General features: G+C 42.0%; 1 protein-coding gene across 1 annotated transcript in view; it reads left to right on the top strand.

The window, feature by feature from the left end:
- Positions 1 to 5061: 5061 nt before the first annotated feature.
- Positions 5062 to 15622, top strand: part of spns2 (SPNS lysolipid transporter 2, sphingosine-1-phosphate) — a 72391-nt gene continuing 61830 nt past the window's right edge. Inside the window, exon 1 of the mRNA XM_084073389.1 lies at positions 5062 to 5482. Coding sequence (XP_083929515.1) covers positions 5251 to 5482 — 232 coding nt within the window. The 5' untranslated portion in view covers positions 5062 to 5250. The remainder of the gene's footprint in view (positions 5483 to 15622) is intronic.

Here is a 15622-nt window from a genome sequence, read left to right on the forward strand (position 1 = left end):
ACTACAGCCTAGACAGTCTTGGCTCCAAAAACAAATGTCTACGACTCTACGAGGGGAAGGGATGTGGACTCTTATGTCACAACATGGGTGGGAAGGACAACCACTCCCTTAAATGCTGAGTGTCACTGTTTCAAACATGTGGGTCAATGATAACAGTAACGATAAGCTTGTGACATGCAATCATGTTGGATGCTGCACTGTTTGAAAGGACTTACGTTTTCAGTCCTTTAGGACACAAAGGAACATTCTGAATGTATTCTAGAATCTGTCTACTGAAGAGAGTCAACCCAACCACCAGTTTGAACTCCCATCCCATATATGACGCAAGCTCTTCCCAGGTCTCTGCTCACTGGGCTGTAAGAAACGAGTCAGCCTAGTTGGTTCACTCATTGCCCAGCGAGTTAGCACTGCTATTTTTATGAATGGGTTAGGAGCAATACAGAAATGGGACATGTACATTCCCATTCCAAGAATAGATTCATTGCAGAAGAATGGGATATGGTCAACTGGTTGAACTCAGCAGGGGCTTGAGGGCAGAGTGTGTGATATAATCTTAAATGTAACATGGTTTAATCTAAGCACTGTACCAACTTCATTACAATCCATCACATAGGAGGCATACAGGAGATAGGCTTGCTTGAATGATTGAAGGCTATTAATAACTCACACCTTGTTCTGTCTGAATGAAGGAAATATGGTGAAAAGAGTCAGACAAAAACTGGTTTCAAAACCAGTGAAACCATTGCTCTGGTCAGCTACAAACCTTTAATTAATATAAGGGATTAGGCGCTGAGAAAAAAGAAAAGACGCTCTGGTTATCAGAGGTCTGACCAAGCTTTACACAGAGGTTTACCTCTGCGTAACCCTCTGTGTTAAAGCTTGGTTTTATCCATGATAGAGATACCTGTACATTCCAACAGGAAGGAACCTGTGATCCAGGCAGCACCGTAACCAGTTTTTATGTACTCGGCACAAGATAAGTCTGACCTCAGGCTGGAATGTCTACAAAACCAAGCAATGTGACCGCTCCAACTCACTGGTTTCAGTATAGTTACATTTGACAGAAAGTGTGATACAGGATCTTTACTGTATACACAGAGCTCAGACACAATGGAACGTTGGTTTTCTGCCCTTTCTAGGTTACAGTTCCATAGAATAGAGCGGAAAATGTTGTGTGTACATTTGACTGGAGATAAACATAACAAAACAATGGATGAGGCACACGCTTTCACATTCCTTGCTTTTAAACAACTTTGCTTAAAAAAGGAAAACAAATGTTTATGTACAAAGAATAATTCCACCATATGGCTAAAGGGGAAAGAAAAATAATAATATTCTTAATATTATTATATACAGTATTAAAAAACCCGAAACAAAAGCAAAAGTATATAGACTGCCATAAATGGGAGTGGAGTGAATTTTTACAACTGCCACAGCTGATAGACACACGTGTCAAAGGGCATTTAAACTTTATTGGCAGCCTTACGTCAGAATTTCGAGGGAGTCTCTCTTATCGCCCTGCAGGCACTGAGCCCAGCGATTAGGGGTTATCTCCCATCCTGCACTGGAGGCTCGGCCCTGAGTTGAAACAGGAAGGAAGGCTGGGGCTGTGACTCCATGGCTCCAGGCACAGAGCACAATACAGCAAGAGACAGGCCCAGGTCCATCAACCCACTCTGCACTGTGGAAAAACACAGGATCCCCAAGACATGACCAGCATATCAAGCACGTCAGAGAGAATAAGAGATGGGGCGCAACAGCAAGAGAGAGAGAAAACAACAGTTTACTGGGGCACCCTCAAAGTCTTTAGCATAATACTTGTTTTGAGCTTGTTTTCTATTGGGGTTCTGTTAGTATGTTGCATTTAAAATGCCTTTCTTGCCAGGATCGATTGAAAATAATTGAGCCTGCCAAGCAGCATTGTTTCAACTAGTAACACCAAACATCTGCAATTTGCAGTCTTCACCTTTTATCAGAATGAAACATTTTGGCCGACTGCATGCAATGAGAAGGCTTGTCTTGTTATCCAATGGAGGGTACAAGCATAATTTAGCCACAAGACCCACCACATTTGATTATTAAATGACAGTCGAGGCTGAGTCAGAATGCATTCAGTCCTTTGATATCCATGCGCTGCCAAAGACCCGCAGAGCACAGCCAAAAAAGCTCCCAGCCCTCACCTCAACTGGTGCCAGGACTCCCAGGCTCTCTCATCAGCTTTCCTCCTCCTGCATCGTTATCCTTTGCGTGAAGATTTACATACACATCTTACCAACCAGGTTTTAATTCATGTGCATGTTGTACCCTGTGCTTCTCTAAAGGTCTTTTCTGTCTCTATATGGTGAAGGATATAACAGGATAAAACTTCATTGGGTGTGTTTTACACTGTCATAAAAAAGTTCTGAAGCTTTTAGTTTTAACCACTTAAACCCGATATACTTCACTGACCAGTGTCCCCCGGGGGTCTATATTTGGCACCCTCATTTCCCCCCTCTACGCCAAATCTCTTTGCCAAAAATAGCCGATCTACTAGCTCACAACAGCTTGTAGATCTGCTATTTTGGAAATATTCTTTAAATGTTGGCTAACAATAAGTGTGGATGGCGTGTTGAGATGGATGCTGTGGAACACAGAGCTGATGGCATAGAAACTCTCGTCATCTATAAGCATGCTTGATTGATTTAATGATCGTTTGTTTGTTTATTGTTTGATTGATTGATTGATTGATTGATTGATTGATTGATTGATTGATTGATTGTTTGTTTGTTTGATTGACTGACTGACTGACTGATTGATTGATTGAGATCTGTTAGGAACCTTTGTCTGTCATGTGGCATCAGATTACATGCAACAAGACAATACCGAAACATCCAAGACAACAAATCAGCTTTATTGTCACATCACAGATTTAGAAGTGTAAAAGTGAAAGGGAGAAAGGGAAGAAGAAGAAGAAGAGGGGGAAGGGGGGCAAGGGGAAAAGAGAGAAAGATCAAGAAAAAACTACTATTAATCTCATATTTACAGCACACATCTATCTGGTGTGGTAAGTACCCGAGGTAAGACTTGATATGATATGGACGTTACTTAAGAATAAATAAAAATCTGTGTGTTATACATGGGATTAGGGTGCAGAGTGTCAGCAAGACAGCAACACATAGCATCACAACACAACACAACACAACACAACACAACACAACACACAGCATCATATGCACTTAGACAAGACAAAACTAAGCACACAGCATTACAAATACACAACACACAAAGCAAGCATCACATGACTTAAGGAAGTAACAGCAAAGCGGAGGGATATGCACACCGAAAAATATTATACCAATATTTAGTTCACTATTTCACATTTCAAATGTGCACAGATGCCACTGTGGAGCTAGCAGTTGACAGTCCCATTTTCCTGACTTATGATTCTTACACGATCATAAGAAGAGTCTATTCACATGCTTCTTGTTAATCAATTGCTATCTGCAGCACCAATGCTTGACTGATTGCAATGGTGTGTAACACAACAACACTGGCACATGATCAGCAGCTGATAAAGAAATATTATGCAACATAATGTTGTGGGCGACTCCTGCTTGTAGACAATCTGCCATCCTCCTGGCCACTGTGTTCTGTATAACTTGGTGAAATAAACATGCTTGGTTGCATATAGGAAACAAATGGGTATCCAGTGACTCCTGTAGCCTACTAGCCTACAGTTACTACTCTGAACATTGAGCAACATGGGATCATTGTGTACACATATAGACTACCACAAATCCTACGTCATAGAATATTATATTCATATTGTTACTATTTTAGACTTTTTTTTGTGTGCAGAAAAACTGAAACCATTTTCCAATTATGCTGAGGGCCTGGAAGATTTATTCAGTGCACGTAATTGCACGAATATCCTGTAAGAATATGCAATAAAACACATTTAGGGTAATAGCACAGTTCAATTTTGCCGTGTCATGTCTATTTCAAAAGCACCTGAACGGGTCCAAAACATTCTCGCTGTCACTATCAAACTTTCGAAACGCCTAGAGTATCCATTCTCTTCTGCCATACTGTACAATTTGCCCTTTTCCCCATTGTTGCCCCCTTAAAAATAACAATGACAGAAAAAGCTGTCGCGCATGATCACGACCAGTGGTGTAAAGTAATTACAGTACATTTACTTAAGTACTGTACTCAAGTTAAGTACAATTTTGAGATATTTTTTACTTTACTGGAGTATTTCCAATTATCAGTACTTTTACATGTACTCCACTACATCTCAGAGGCAAATATTGTACTTTTACTCCACTACAATTATTTGAAAACTTTAGTTACTAGTTACTTTGTAACTAGTAACTAAAGTAAAATTTTAATGCAGGACTTTTATTTGTAACAGAGTATTTCTACATTGCAGTATTGCTACTTTTACTAAAGTAAAACATTTTAGTACTTTTTCCACCACTGATCGCGACGTACAACTGTCACCAGCAACATATTTGTGACCGAGACCGCATAGACATACAGCAGCAGCATTCATTCTGTACTGAACATCAGGTGCCAGCTCCATCATTCTGTATTGAACATCAAGATCAGGTGCCAGCTCCATCATTCTACTGAACATCAGGTGCCAGCTCCATCATTCTGTACTGAAAATCAGGTGCCAGGCCAGCTCCATCATTCTATACTGAACATCAGGTACCAGCTCCATCATTCTTTACTGAACATCAGGTACCAGCTCCATCATTCTTTACTGAACATCAGGTACCAGCTCCATCATTCTGTACTGAACATCAGGTACCAGCTCCATCATTCTATACTGAACATCAGGTACCAGCTCCATCATTCTTTACTGAACATCAGGTACCAGCTCCATCATTCTGAACATCAGGTGCCAGCTCCATCATTCTATACTGAACATCAGGTACCAGCTCCATCATTCTGAACATCAGGTGCCAGCTCCATCATTCGTCGCAGGACTCCAGGGGGCGGGGTTCTTTACAGCCAGGTCACGCCCCCCTGCACTAGCACTTCATGGCCCTTAGAAAAAACTAAGGAGCGCAAAAGCCAGTCACAGAATATCATCCAGGGGCGAGTGAGTGGCGGGCGCATAGACACTTATGACAACATCATCCACGCGATTCTTTCTTTTTTAAAACCATTCGTCACCGCTGGGCATTTTTCTTCCGATTTCCCTGTTTTATTCTTCCACGGTGTGTCTCGTTCTCCTTTGAGCTGGATCTTTCGTGCCAGAAGATGTGTGTGGAGAGCGATGGATGCGAGATCGAGGACTGCAGCAGTTCGGATGTGGTCCAGACACTGTCGGGCAGCATGAGTCCTGCACTGAAACCCAACCCGGACCTTCACCCATGCAAGCCCGGCCACAAATTCCGTGCCGCGCTGCTCAGCTGCCGTTCTCCCACCGCTGCAGCCGGGATCCTCAGCTTTGGGAATGTGCTCAATTACATGGATAGATACACTGTAGCTGGTAAGACACCACTCATTTCCTTTATGTATGTGCAATATTTTTGATGGCTCTTTATTTCTAGGGCCACTTCAGGGAACAGATAGTAATCTGGATTTCCATAATTTTTATTTCTATTTCTAGAAATAAAGAGCCATCAAAACTATGAAAATCCAGATTTCCACCTGGAAATCCAGATTACTGTCTGTCTGTTCCCTGCATTCAGTAATCAGGATTTCCAGGTGCGGGTTAAAGATATTTCCCGACATATCCTGATATTCTAGAATAGATCCTGTCACCACTCACACCAGCGCACCTCAACTGTGAGACAAATCAGACAATGGGTTTTGCCCACGCGCATGGACTTGAGCAGTGGCATGAGCGTTTTATCTGTTTTTCCTTGACATGATTACAGGCTATTGTTTGTAACAATAGCCTAAGGGATTAGATCAAATATAGGACTTCCTCAGTAGGCTATATCACAGGAAAAGAATGAGCAGTCACCTATAGCCTAATTGTAAATCAATTAGGCTACTCTAAACATGGAGGTGTCACTGAACCTGGCCGCCTACACTTTGTGTAGCCTATATATGTATATGTATATATATGTGATGATATTGCCCTCAGGTCGCCTGTCATATATTCTGATTGTTCCAATTGCTTCAATATTTTAGACACTTTGAATGAGCGTAGGCTACCCGATCATTGGCTAAATAGCCCATGCTGTTGCGATGCAGATTTTAATGCAATATCTAATACCTACGATTCAGTGCGGTATGCAGGTGTCACTCTGTACCATTCTAGTGAAATGTCTGTATTGTGGCGACCGAGTGCTTATAGTATTTTTTTGTTTCCTCACGAGCGAAAATAGCCTACCCTATACGTTAATGTTAATTTACCACAACTTCAAGGCAATCCAATCTGCATTTTTAAAAAGAAATTGAGTGAACTTGTTAGGGCTCATAGCTAACCTACTTAATTTGAAGAAGGCTTGTGTGTAGGCCTAACTTGCCATTTTATATAGCTATATAGCTATAGCCTAGTCATTCTGAAACATGCATTAATTACATTATAATTCAACATTCAAGTCAATAATGACTTTATTTGAGTGTCAAAATATTCAATAGGGTAGTTCCTCATGCCTTTTTGCTTAGCATGTTACTGTTTTTTTGTATACATTAGTAGTTGATTTATGCATCATTCCTTATGCAGGGATTATGTAAACCTTTATAATGCAGTTGTTCACTCAAAATCTGTTTATCGCCATTCAATTCCCCTATTAGACTACTTTTAGTCATTGCCTACAGTATATTGTGGTAAGATTAGCGCTATCATGAGCCAGACGTTGGACTCTGGCAAGAAATGGGTTAAACATACTGCAGCAGCATCCAGATCAGAGAGGAGTCTGTTTATGGCGAGAGCATGCTGTAAGGAAAGGGATGCTGAAGTGTATGGTGACATTCTATCATCTCCTACAACTGGCTTTGTACACTTCTTGCCTATAAACCTAAGCTGACGTTTAAACTTGGACCATAATCTGGCATCTCATAAATTGATTAATTCTTGTCATACTTCCACTACCTTGCAAGTGAAAGAATGCATGGGCATGGCTTAATTAATGCCTCCCAGGCTTCGGGTCCTGTTTGTCAGCAGTCATAGAGTTCAGCAGCTACACAACTTCGGGCATTTGACTGATGATCTCTTGGGATGGGTGAGGTTTTCAGCTGCTGAAACAAAATCCATGCTGAGTATGTGTTGATGTACAGTAGCATATCTTATCTCAATCTCACCATCTTCAAGTGCCACTTAGTCACGCATAAAATATCTTGAAATGCCACATTCTTATATCATGGATCCAACAGATGAACCAACCAGACCTGCTCACATTCCCAACACCTTCCTATCCCTTTTAACAGAGAAAACCCCTATTTAGTGGGCTGAAAACCTTCTCTATTTGGCTTTGAGGCTCATTCCCCTAATATCGCGTAGTAGTGTCTGTGTCATTGTTGAGCAGATTAATTTCAAGAGAGCACATCTTTGTGTGTGTGTGTGTGTGTGTGTGTGTGTGTGTGTGTGTGTGTGTGTGTGTGTGTGTGTGTGTGTGTGTGTGTGTGTGTGTGTGTGTGTGTGTGTGTGTGTGTGTGTGTGTGTGTGATACGAAGGAGTGTGATAGAGCGGAGGAGTAGCGTGAGGGGAGGAGGAAGGGGTTGATTGATGGGGGAGATTGCAGCAGTCTTGGTTAACCCTCATAGGGAGAGTGCATGCATGGGGGTTCCCTCCACGGCACCTGCATTCTCAACTGATGCATTATTTATGTATGGACACCATGTGCAGTTGACCGTCACGCATTTGACAGGCAAAAAAAAAACAACAGACACACAGCCCACAGTGAAACAACACGACTAATACAGTATCTCTCTCTCTCTCTCTCCTTGCCTGCTGTATGTATGTACTATATTGGGATGGTAATTTGGTGCTGGGGCAGCACATCTGTGTTCATAGTGGGAAGTGTTTTTGTGGGGGCGGGTGGGGGGGAGGTGTTATAATGAATGGGTCACTGCCGGCTTCGTAGTGCCTCCTCTTTCCTCTTCCACGACCACCATAGCCTCTGTTGTATCCACGTGCATGGTCCCTCCCTGACCTGTCTCGGTAAGAACAAGCATGATGGATCTGTACAGAACACAAAGGGGCTGATGAGGCATGTGATAGGGCCAATTTGTCACTTTTGTGGTCCCTCCCTTCCTCTTCATCCACTTCGCTTTGTTTTTTCTCTTACAACCATCTCAAATGGCAGGTACTCAAAGCACATCTCAGCTGATAGATCCTAATTGTGAGCATGAGCACATGGGGGGCACGCGAGCGCGCACACACACACACACACACACACACACACACACACACACACACACACACACACACACACACACACACACACAAAAGAAGAGGTGAGCGGGAGTTGGGAGGGGCTGATTGCGGCAGTGGCAGGCAGGAAAGTGGACACAGAATAGAATGCACGTTCCGTTGAGCCATAGCGTTACCGTGGCGCTCCATCAAAAGGTCCTTGTACCAGCAGCTATTATTGTAGTGTGTGGATCACTAAAGCATTGTTGTCGCACAGACAGAGGGCCATGCCGTTCCACACACCAGTGCTATTCTGTTCTGCAACAATGATGGGAAAATTGCACACATTGTGCGCATGCGCATGCGCTCACACACACACACACACACACACACACACACACACACACACACACACACACACACACACACACACACACACACACACACACACACACACACACACACACACACACACACACACACACACACATCATACATATTCTCTTTCTTTTACACAACCACACAAGCAGGCACACACACAGTCAGTACAAAGTCAGATAAAAAGAAGCAGATTGCATTTTATAAACCACTGCTTGCCTTATCCAAGATGATGGTTAGAACCACAAAAGTCTCTGTGCTTTATGTTGAAGGTTGTTTGGTTCTGGATTTGATAGATTTACAGCCAATATACTTTATACAAGACTTAAATATCTGAGTGGTGTGGCCACTATATGAGGAGTTGAAACAAAGGAATAAAATGAGATTGTTTACAGATCTTACCATACTGTAGCGTTAGCATGAACACAACTGAAGTCATTATTCATTCATTTATGAATAAGACGACGGAAAATTACGCCTACCGTAGTTTTTCTATACAAATATCATGTTTGTCAAAATTCCAAACTGTGTGTTTTCTTGCCCCCAGTAGAAATGTAATTGGCTCTAATGGCCGCAAGTTATAATACATGTATGGAACTTTTCCATATGTTACATATTTAGACCAGTTGGTTTAGATTCAAGACCAAAAATGAGCTTTCTGTTTTCTGTTAAGCCCTGTCTTCCTAATGCTGGTAAGTTTATGTGGCTTCTGTTGCTGAGAGCAGTGGTCCACAAACAGTCATAATTTCTGCAACCACCACTTTCCACACGGTGGACTTGGTAAACAGACGTGGTGGGCTGTCTTTTTTTAGTCACACATGCAGCGGCCTAACCCAGGTGTGGACAAGCACAAAGGACACTACTGTTGCGTTTTTTGGTACTGTAGGTGCTGAAGAAATGGCGGGTTCCAAGTGACAGAGGTTAATGTTAAACATGGTGGGGGGAGATTTTGGCCTCAGCTGTTTATGCAGCGGGTGGGCTTCATGTGAGCTTCTTACCCTGAAGAATCCAAGCTTGAGTGGTGCTTCAGAAGCCTATAGTTGTTTTACGACCATCTATGAAGCAGTAAAGGGAGAAAGGAGGAGGGTCTGGGTGGAATGATGCTGCATGTCCTTTTGAATCATCACAGATTCTGTCTGCTCTCTTTTTTTACGGCATTTAGAAGAGCTGTATGTGGGGGGGGGGTGAAATTAGTGAGAACCACACTGCAAAATCCTGAGCGTCAATTTAACTTGACGAGAGAAAATATGAGAGAAAATATGGACCTGCAAGGGTCTACATTTCCTGAGCTGCTCCTTCAGAGCCTGGATGATTGGAGTGGAAGTGTGAGCTATCTGATGAGTTACGATGCTCAGCCCGGGTCACTCTGTCTGGCTTTTATGTCCACAGATGCATTTGTTTAAACCTGCAGTCACTTACTGTGACGAAGACACTAAGATTTAAAGGGATTGGGGCAAAGAGCCACCAGTTTTAATTTAATTTGCTGTGGCTTGGAAACCTACTGTAAAATCCTAGTGGTGCTCTACCAGTTGTCCCACTGCAGACAGTCCAAGCCTCCCAACAGCTTATGATAAGGAGGGGATTAAGTGTTTCAAGCGAATATGAGGGTATGCTGGACAGACAGTCAGCACTTAAAGTTATTTGTGTGTTAGTCAACACTGATCTGTATCGACCCCAGTCAGTCACCCAACCTCGTGGACCCCCGGACACCCCCCATCCTGTATAGGGGTACATTGGAGGGGTACTTACTCCAGCCTAATCTTGGTGTATTCTGAACATAGTGTTAGGGAGCAGCAGATTAATGTTTCTTGCTGGGCAATCTAAAGCTTCCAAGGACTTCATGTCTCAGTCAAGCTGTTAATTAGGGGCCTGTGGCGTGCTGGTGACTAATCCAGATATTTACAGGAACACCCCTAAAATATGCACATGTCCCCTCTGGACAAGTGGAGTTCCCTCATGTGTGAGCACAGGCTGTTTCCCATAGACCCAGATGACCGTGCGTGCCGTAATAATCCTCTTAAAGGCAAGCTCTTTGTGATGCTGGAAGAAAGATGTATCTCTATTGTATATTCTGGTGATCCATCCAGTCTGACGGGCTGTGTTTGATTTTTATCTTAATTTCCCTTCATTATTATTATTTCCTGGGGCTTTGCACAACACTGTTTGCAGACTTGTATTGTATTTAAGATAATATTATAGCACAATGTAGATTTTTCTTCTTAACCTCAGCTTTTGTTTTACATTTCAAGATAGGGCAACAGATAAGGGATAACAGATAACATTAGACATGTATATATTAGTAGTTCATATCTACACAACAATATCAGATGCTTAAAAAAATATATGAATGGAAATTTACTTAAAATGAGAAAAGTTTTCCTTAACTGCTTAAAATGCAGATGCCCTATGAAGTATCATGACAGCACAAGTGTACTTAGTTAGTACAAGGCTTGTATGATGATGTACATTGTAATGTTTCACTTTCAAAACCAGCTATAATTGCAATTCTCTGGAACCCTTTCTACTGTTAACTGTGAAATTAAATATATATATTATTGATGATATAAGTATGCTTTTATTGCAGAGCTTGGGTACAACATTTTATCTACTGGATGATTTCTGAATGTGGGGGCAAGTGGATTTAGCTGTTCAAACACCAATTTGCAAAATGAATAATATATTTATTGTACATGAATGCAATATTATAACAGTTATAATTATATTATTTGAATTTCCAGTGTTTAACATTTTCTGTTGCTCTGGTCTTTCAGTAGTCACAGCTCATTATTTTCTTTGGATGGTGCTCACAACACAGTAAAGCCAACCAATATATTCCTAGAGAGTTTAGGAAGGGGGAGGATGGAAAATGGTAGGGAGGTGTCTGTCAGGGACATTAAGGGGTATGGTTCAAATCCTATACAGATACGAAAGTAAATAATGAAGTCAGAGCATGACAACTGGTTGTTGAAACTGTTGTATGTGAAGCTTGACATTTTTGGCTGTGGGTGGAAATGAGCTGGTGCATACTTTCCCCTGAGTAACAGAGAAGCCTACTGTACAGAAGGTGTTAAATGGAAGTAAGGATAATTTATGCAGGAATTGTCTTGTCACTCATCACGTAACATGTGAGAAAGGCTTCAGTCTCTTTAGGGGTTGACTGTTGGTTATTTCACACTTCTGTCTGCTCTGTATCTCGTTTTATGGTACTCACATTAAAGGTCTCAGAAGTATTAAAGAGATTCAAAGGGTTCCACCCATTTAGTTTATAGGATTGTATTTTTCTTGCCATGCGTTTTCCATTTGATGTACAACTGCTTCGTATCAGTCAATTATGTTACGCTGTGCACTTCCATTTGTCTACATTGTAACTAACTATGTTATTACAGAATGTCTCCTGACATCTCTCTTTTTAGGACAGTGAGATATTGACTCAATTTCCAAGTGTATCCAACAAATACATGAGCTCCTGTCCTTTTCCTAGAATGGTTTTCCACAGATATCACAGTAATCTCTTCGGGCCCATATCCTTGCGTGCCGTTTCCATTGCTGTGGGAAAACAGTCAGTGTGTTCTTTAGTCTCCAATTTAGCCGACATCTGTAATAGTAACCAGTGGAATTAGACATAGCCTCTTCCTTTTGGCAGCACAAACCCTTTCATGTGGGCACCCCATATTTTGCTAGCAAGGCGACATACTTCCCCTACAGCCACTGTTACCCCATGACCCTGGTTGCATAAGCATGACCTCATGTCTCCAGTGTTGGCCACTAAAGCCTAGGTTATATCATCGTTTGACTGTGTCGCTCACGCAAAAGATCAGATTTTCGAGCTACGTGGTCATACAATGAAGAATAAATTAGCCGTGTGGGGTGACTCTATATGGCTATTTCATATGACTCTCTAGATGGATAATTTTGTATTTTGTTTGCTGCCATTCCTTGTTATCACAACTATGAAGCCAATGCACGTGACTTGTCCCATCATTTGGCTTCCAGTGGGCGTGCAGAGGAAACATGAAAAAGACAACAGTGCTTACTCATGCCCACTGTTGATCTTTGACATGAGAAGCCTGATAATCAGTGACCTCCCCTTTGTCATTAGTGGTCACCTTTGAGCGTGTTCAAACAGTCGTGAGTAAAGGAACACAGTGTGGACATAAGGAGAGGGAGGCAGTATTTTCTTTGGTGTTGTCTCCTGTACTTCCACAGTTTGCTTTGGGATTAAAGCCTTGAGATAAATGGAGGTCTGCTAGGCGTTTTAAAGTACTTTGGAGTGACAACGAGATGAAGCAGGGGGGGGGGGGCTTTCCCAGCAGTCAGTGGTCTTCCATAACAAACATGAAATGTGCTGTAAGCCTTTTCATTGGTAACACAGAACGCATTGAGACATAATATATTTGTGTAACCATTTTACCTTGCATCCCTATTTTGGGCAAGTAAAATAAATGAATGAATCCTATTTTTTCCTCAACATATTCAAAAATAGAAAAAATAGGCGATCTACAAGCTCACAACGCGTGAGTGCGCTTTTCACTATGTACCATATTATGACAAAGTATATAGGCTTTAAGTGGCTAATGTGACTAATGCTGTGGGGCAAGAAATGTCTTACAAGAACATCTATATATAAAAATTCTATCACTTTGAATTAATGCTGCTAACTACAGTATGCAAGGAGGCTACAGCTATGGTGGTTTCAAAGTGACATGGGAGGTGTGTTACACTAATACCCCGTCTTCCCTTAGGAGTTTCTGTCACCATCAGTATGACTGTGAGAAACCTATTTAAATGCTCTATATTTCCCTGTCCTCGTTTCTCTGTCCTCCAGCCAGCCCTCTCAGACCCAGACTTTCTGCACAAATGTGACATTACCCACATCCATTTGAACACACTCAGTGACACGTCCTCTCACATACATATCCACAACACCAGAGGTGAAATAAAAAGCAAGCGTTTCAGGGATTGCCGTTCAGTGAAAGTATATTCAAATGTCCCCTCCAGAGCCCCATGTTTAGCTGAGGCCACTGACACATGCAGCAGAGAAAGGCATGTTGCAAGAACAGCATGCACCCATAATGCTGCATATAGGATATAGGACCTTTGAACATGTTACAGTTGATGAGACACAATTTCCCCAGACACAGCGAGATTGGATTTTTTTCGCCAACAGATTAGCAAGTTATTCCTGGGAGGGTTGGAATCCAGTATTGATTGATCCCCTTGAAGCAAACGTCACACCCACTGTTTGTGCCATTGAAAACAGACCTGCTTCCTCTGACCTACCGCTAACAGCAATATTAGCTCTCAGCCCCAGAAAAGTCTCCGCAGCCGCTAGAATAATATTTGCAGTGTTTATTTACAGCAGCCCCATATTTGCTAGCCCTTCCCTCTTGGAGAAAATGTAATCTTTTTCCCTCCAGTTTTACATGTGATAGAATAAATAGTCTGACTATAGTAAGGGATTATGTATTAGGTTTATCCGGGATGAGGTTTGTGTGTGTGTGTGTGTGTGTGTGTGTGTGTGTGTGTGTGTGTGTGTGTGTGCGTGCGTGCGTGCGTGCGTGCGTGCGTGCGTGCGTGTCTGTGTGTGTGTGGGTGGGTGGGTGGGTCATGCATGCGTGCATGCTTGTGTCTGTGTGCATTCCCTCGCAGGTTTATTTCATTTGAGAATAGCTGCCATGACTATAAGTTTTCATTACTGGGACGGTGGGACCAGTGGGACGGGTTGCTTGTCGCAAGCTGCACTGTGTTGCAATTTGTGAGAGCAATAGAAGTGGAATGAACACACTGACCCATGCCAAGGTCAGTGTGATCTTTCTGTTAATGCTCCAGGTCAGAGGTGATGATGACACAAATGGAATTCCTGTGTCATGAGAAAGCAGTCAGTGACAGGGATGGGGCAGTAATGTACACACTCACCTGCATATGTACAGCAGGACGTCTGCACTCGTCTGGACTCAATAACACTAATACATTTCTATCCCACGGTGCATGTCTGCGGTTCTGAGAGTGGAGGTTGCGTTCTAGGTGTTTATTTCAGCTGTGGGTTTCCACACTACAATGGGTGGTTACACCTCAGCTCCCAGCAGGGTGGATTATTGCACAGCATTCTTATGATTCCTCAGTCACACAAATGTCTGCCGGTCCATGTTTAAATGCATATGCCCAAGGCCGCATGATCACACGCCACTTAAATGGTGGATGGTGCATGCACAGAATAGCATCCTCTGCAGTTTATATGTATCGTGCCGTAGGTATATGTGCTGATGTCCTACTAAAACTGGTCTGGAATGGGGTGGACACCACAGAGGAATGAGGTAGATGCTTTGTTTTCATTTTGTTCCCCCATGCATTCAAGCAACACCAACATCAGACAACATCCTTGATCTAGATATGATATTTCCTAAAGCAAGTTATCTAGCCGTGGTGGAAACGAGACTAGATAAGAACTAAAACTGTGCCTGAACTCATTTTGCATGCTCAATACATTTATTTCTATCTGTGACCTACAAGGGAACTGAAATGGCCCCAGAGATCATTTTTCTGAAGTTTATACAATAGGACACATTCCCACAGTGTGAACAGAGGAAGTTGTTGCATGAGTTGAGTGAAGCCCAGTTAAGACAGATGTTCTAATGAGCTATTGCTTAGTCCTTGTGTCCCAAATCATAATTATTGTCTGATCTATCCAGTTTAGACTTTGATTTGTAAAGAAAACACAATATATAATAATAATAATAATAATAATAATAATGATAACACAATAAATGCCATATAAAAGACAAAATAAACAACAAAATGTGATCATTAATCATACTTGAACAAAAAACAAAAAGGAGTAGGAAGAACGAAGAAGTAAAGACTTATTTATGATCTATCCAGTGAGATTAGATAAGAAATAACACTGTGCTTGAACTAATTTTGCATGCTCAAGATATACCCTATATA

Source organism: Gymnoscopelus microlampas, assembly GCF_963454915.1.
Source record: "Gymnoscopelus microlampas genome assembly, chromosome: 12".
Classification (NCBI taxonomy): domain Eukaryota; kingdom Metazoa; phylum Chordata; class Actinopteri; order Myctophiformes; family Myctophidae; genus Gymnoscopelus; species Gymnoscopelus microlampas.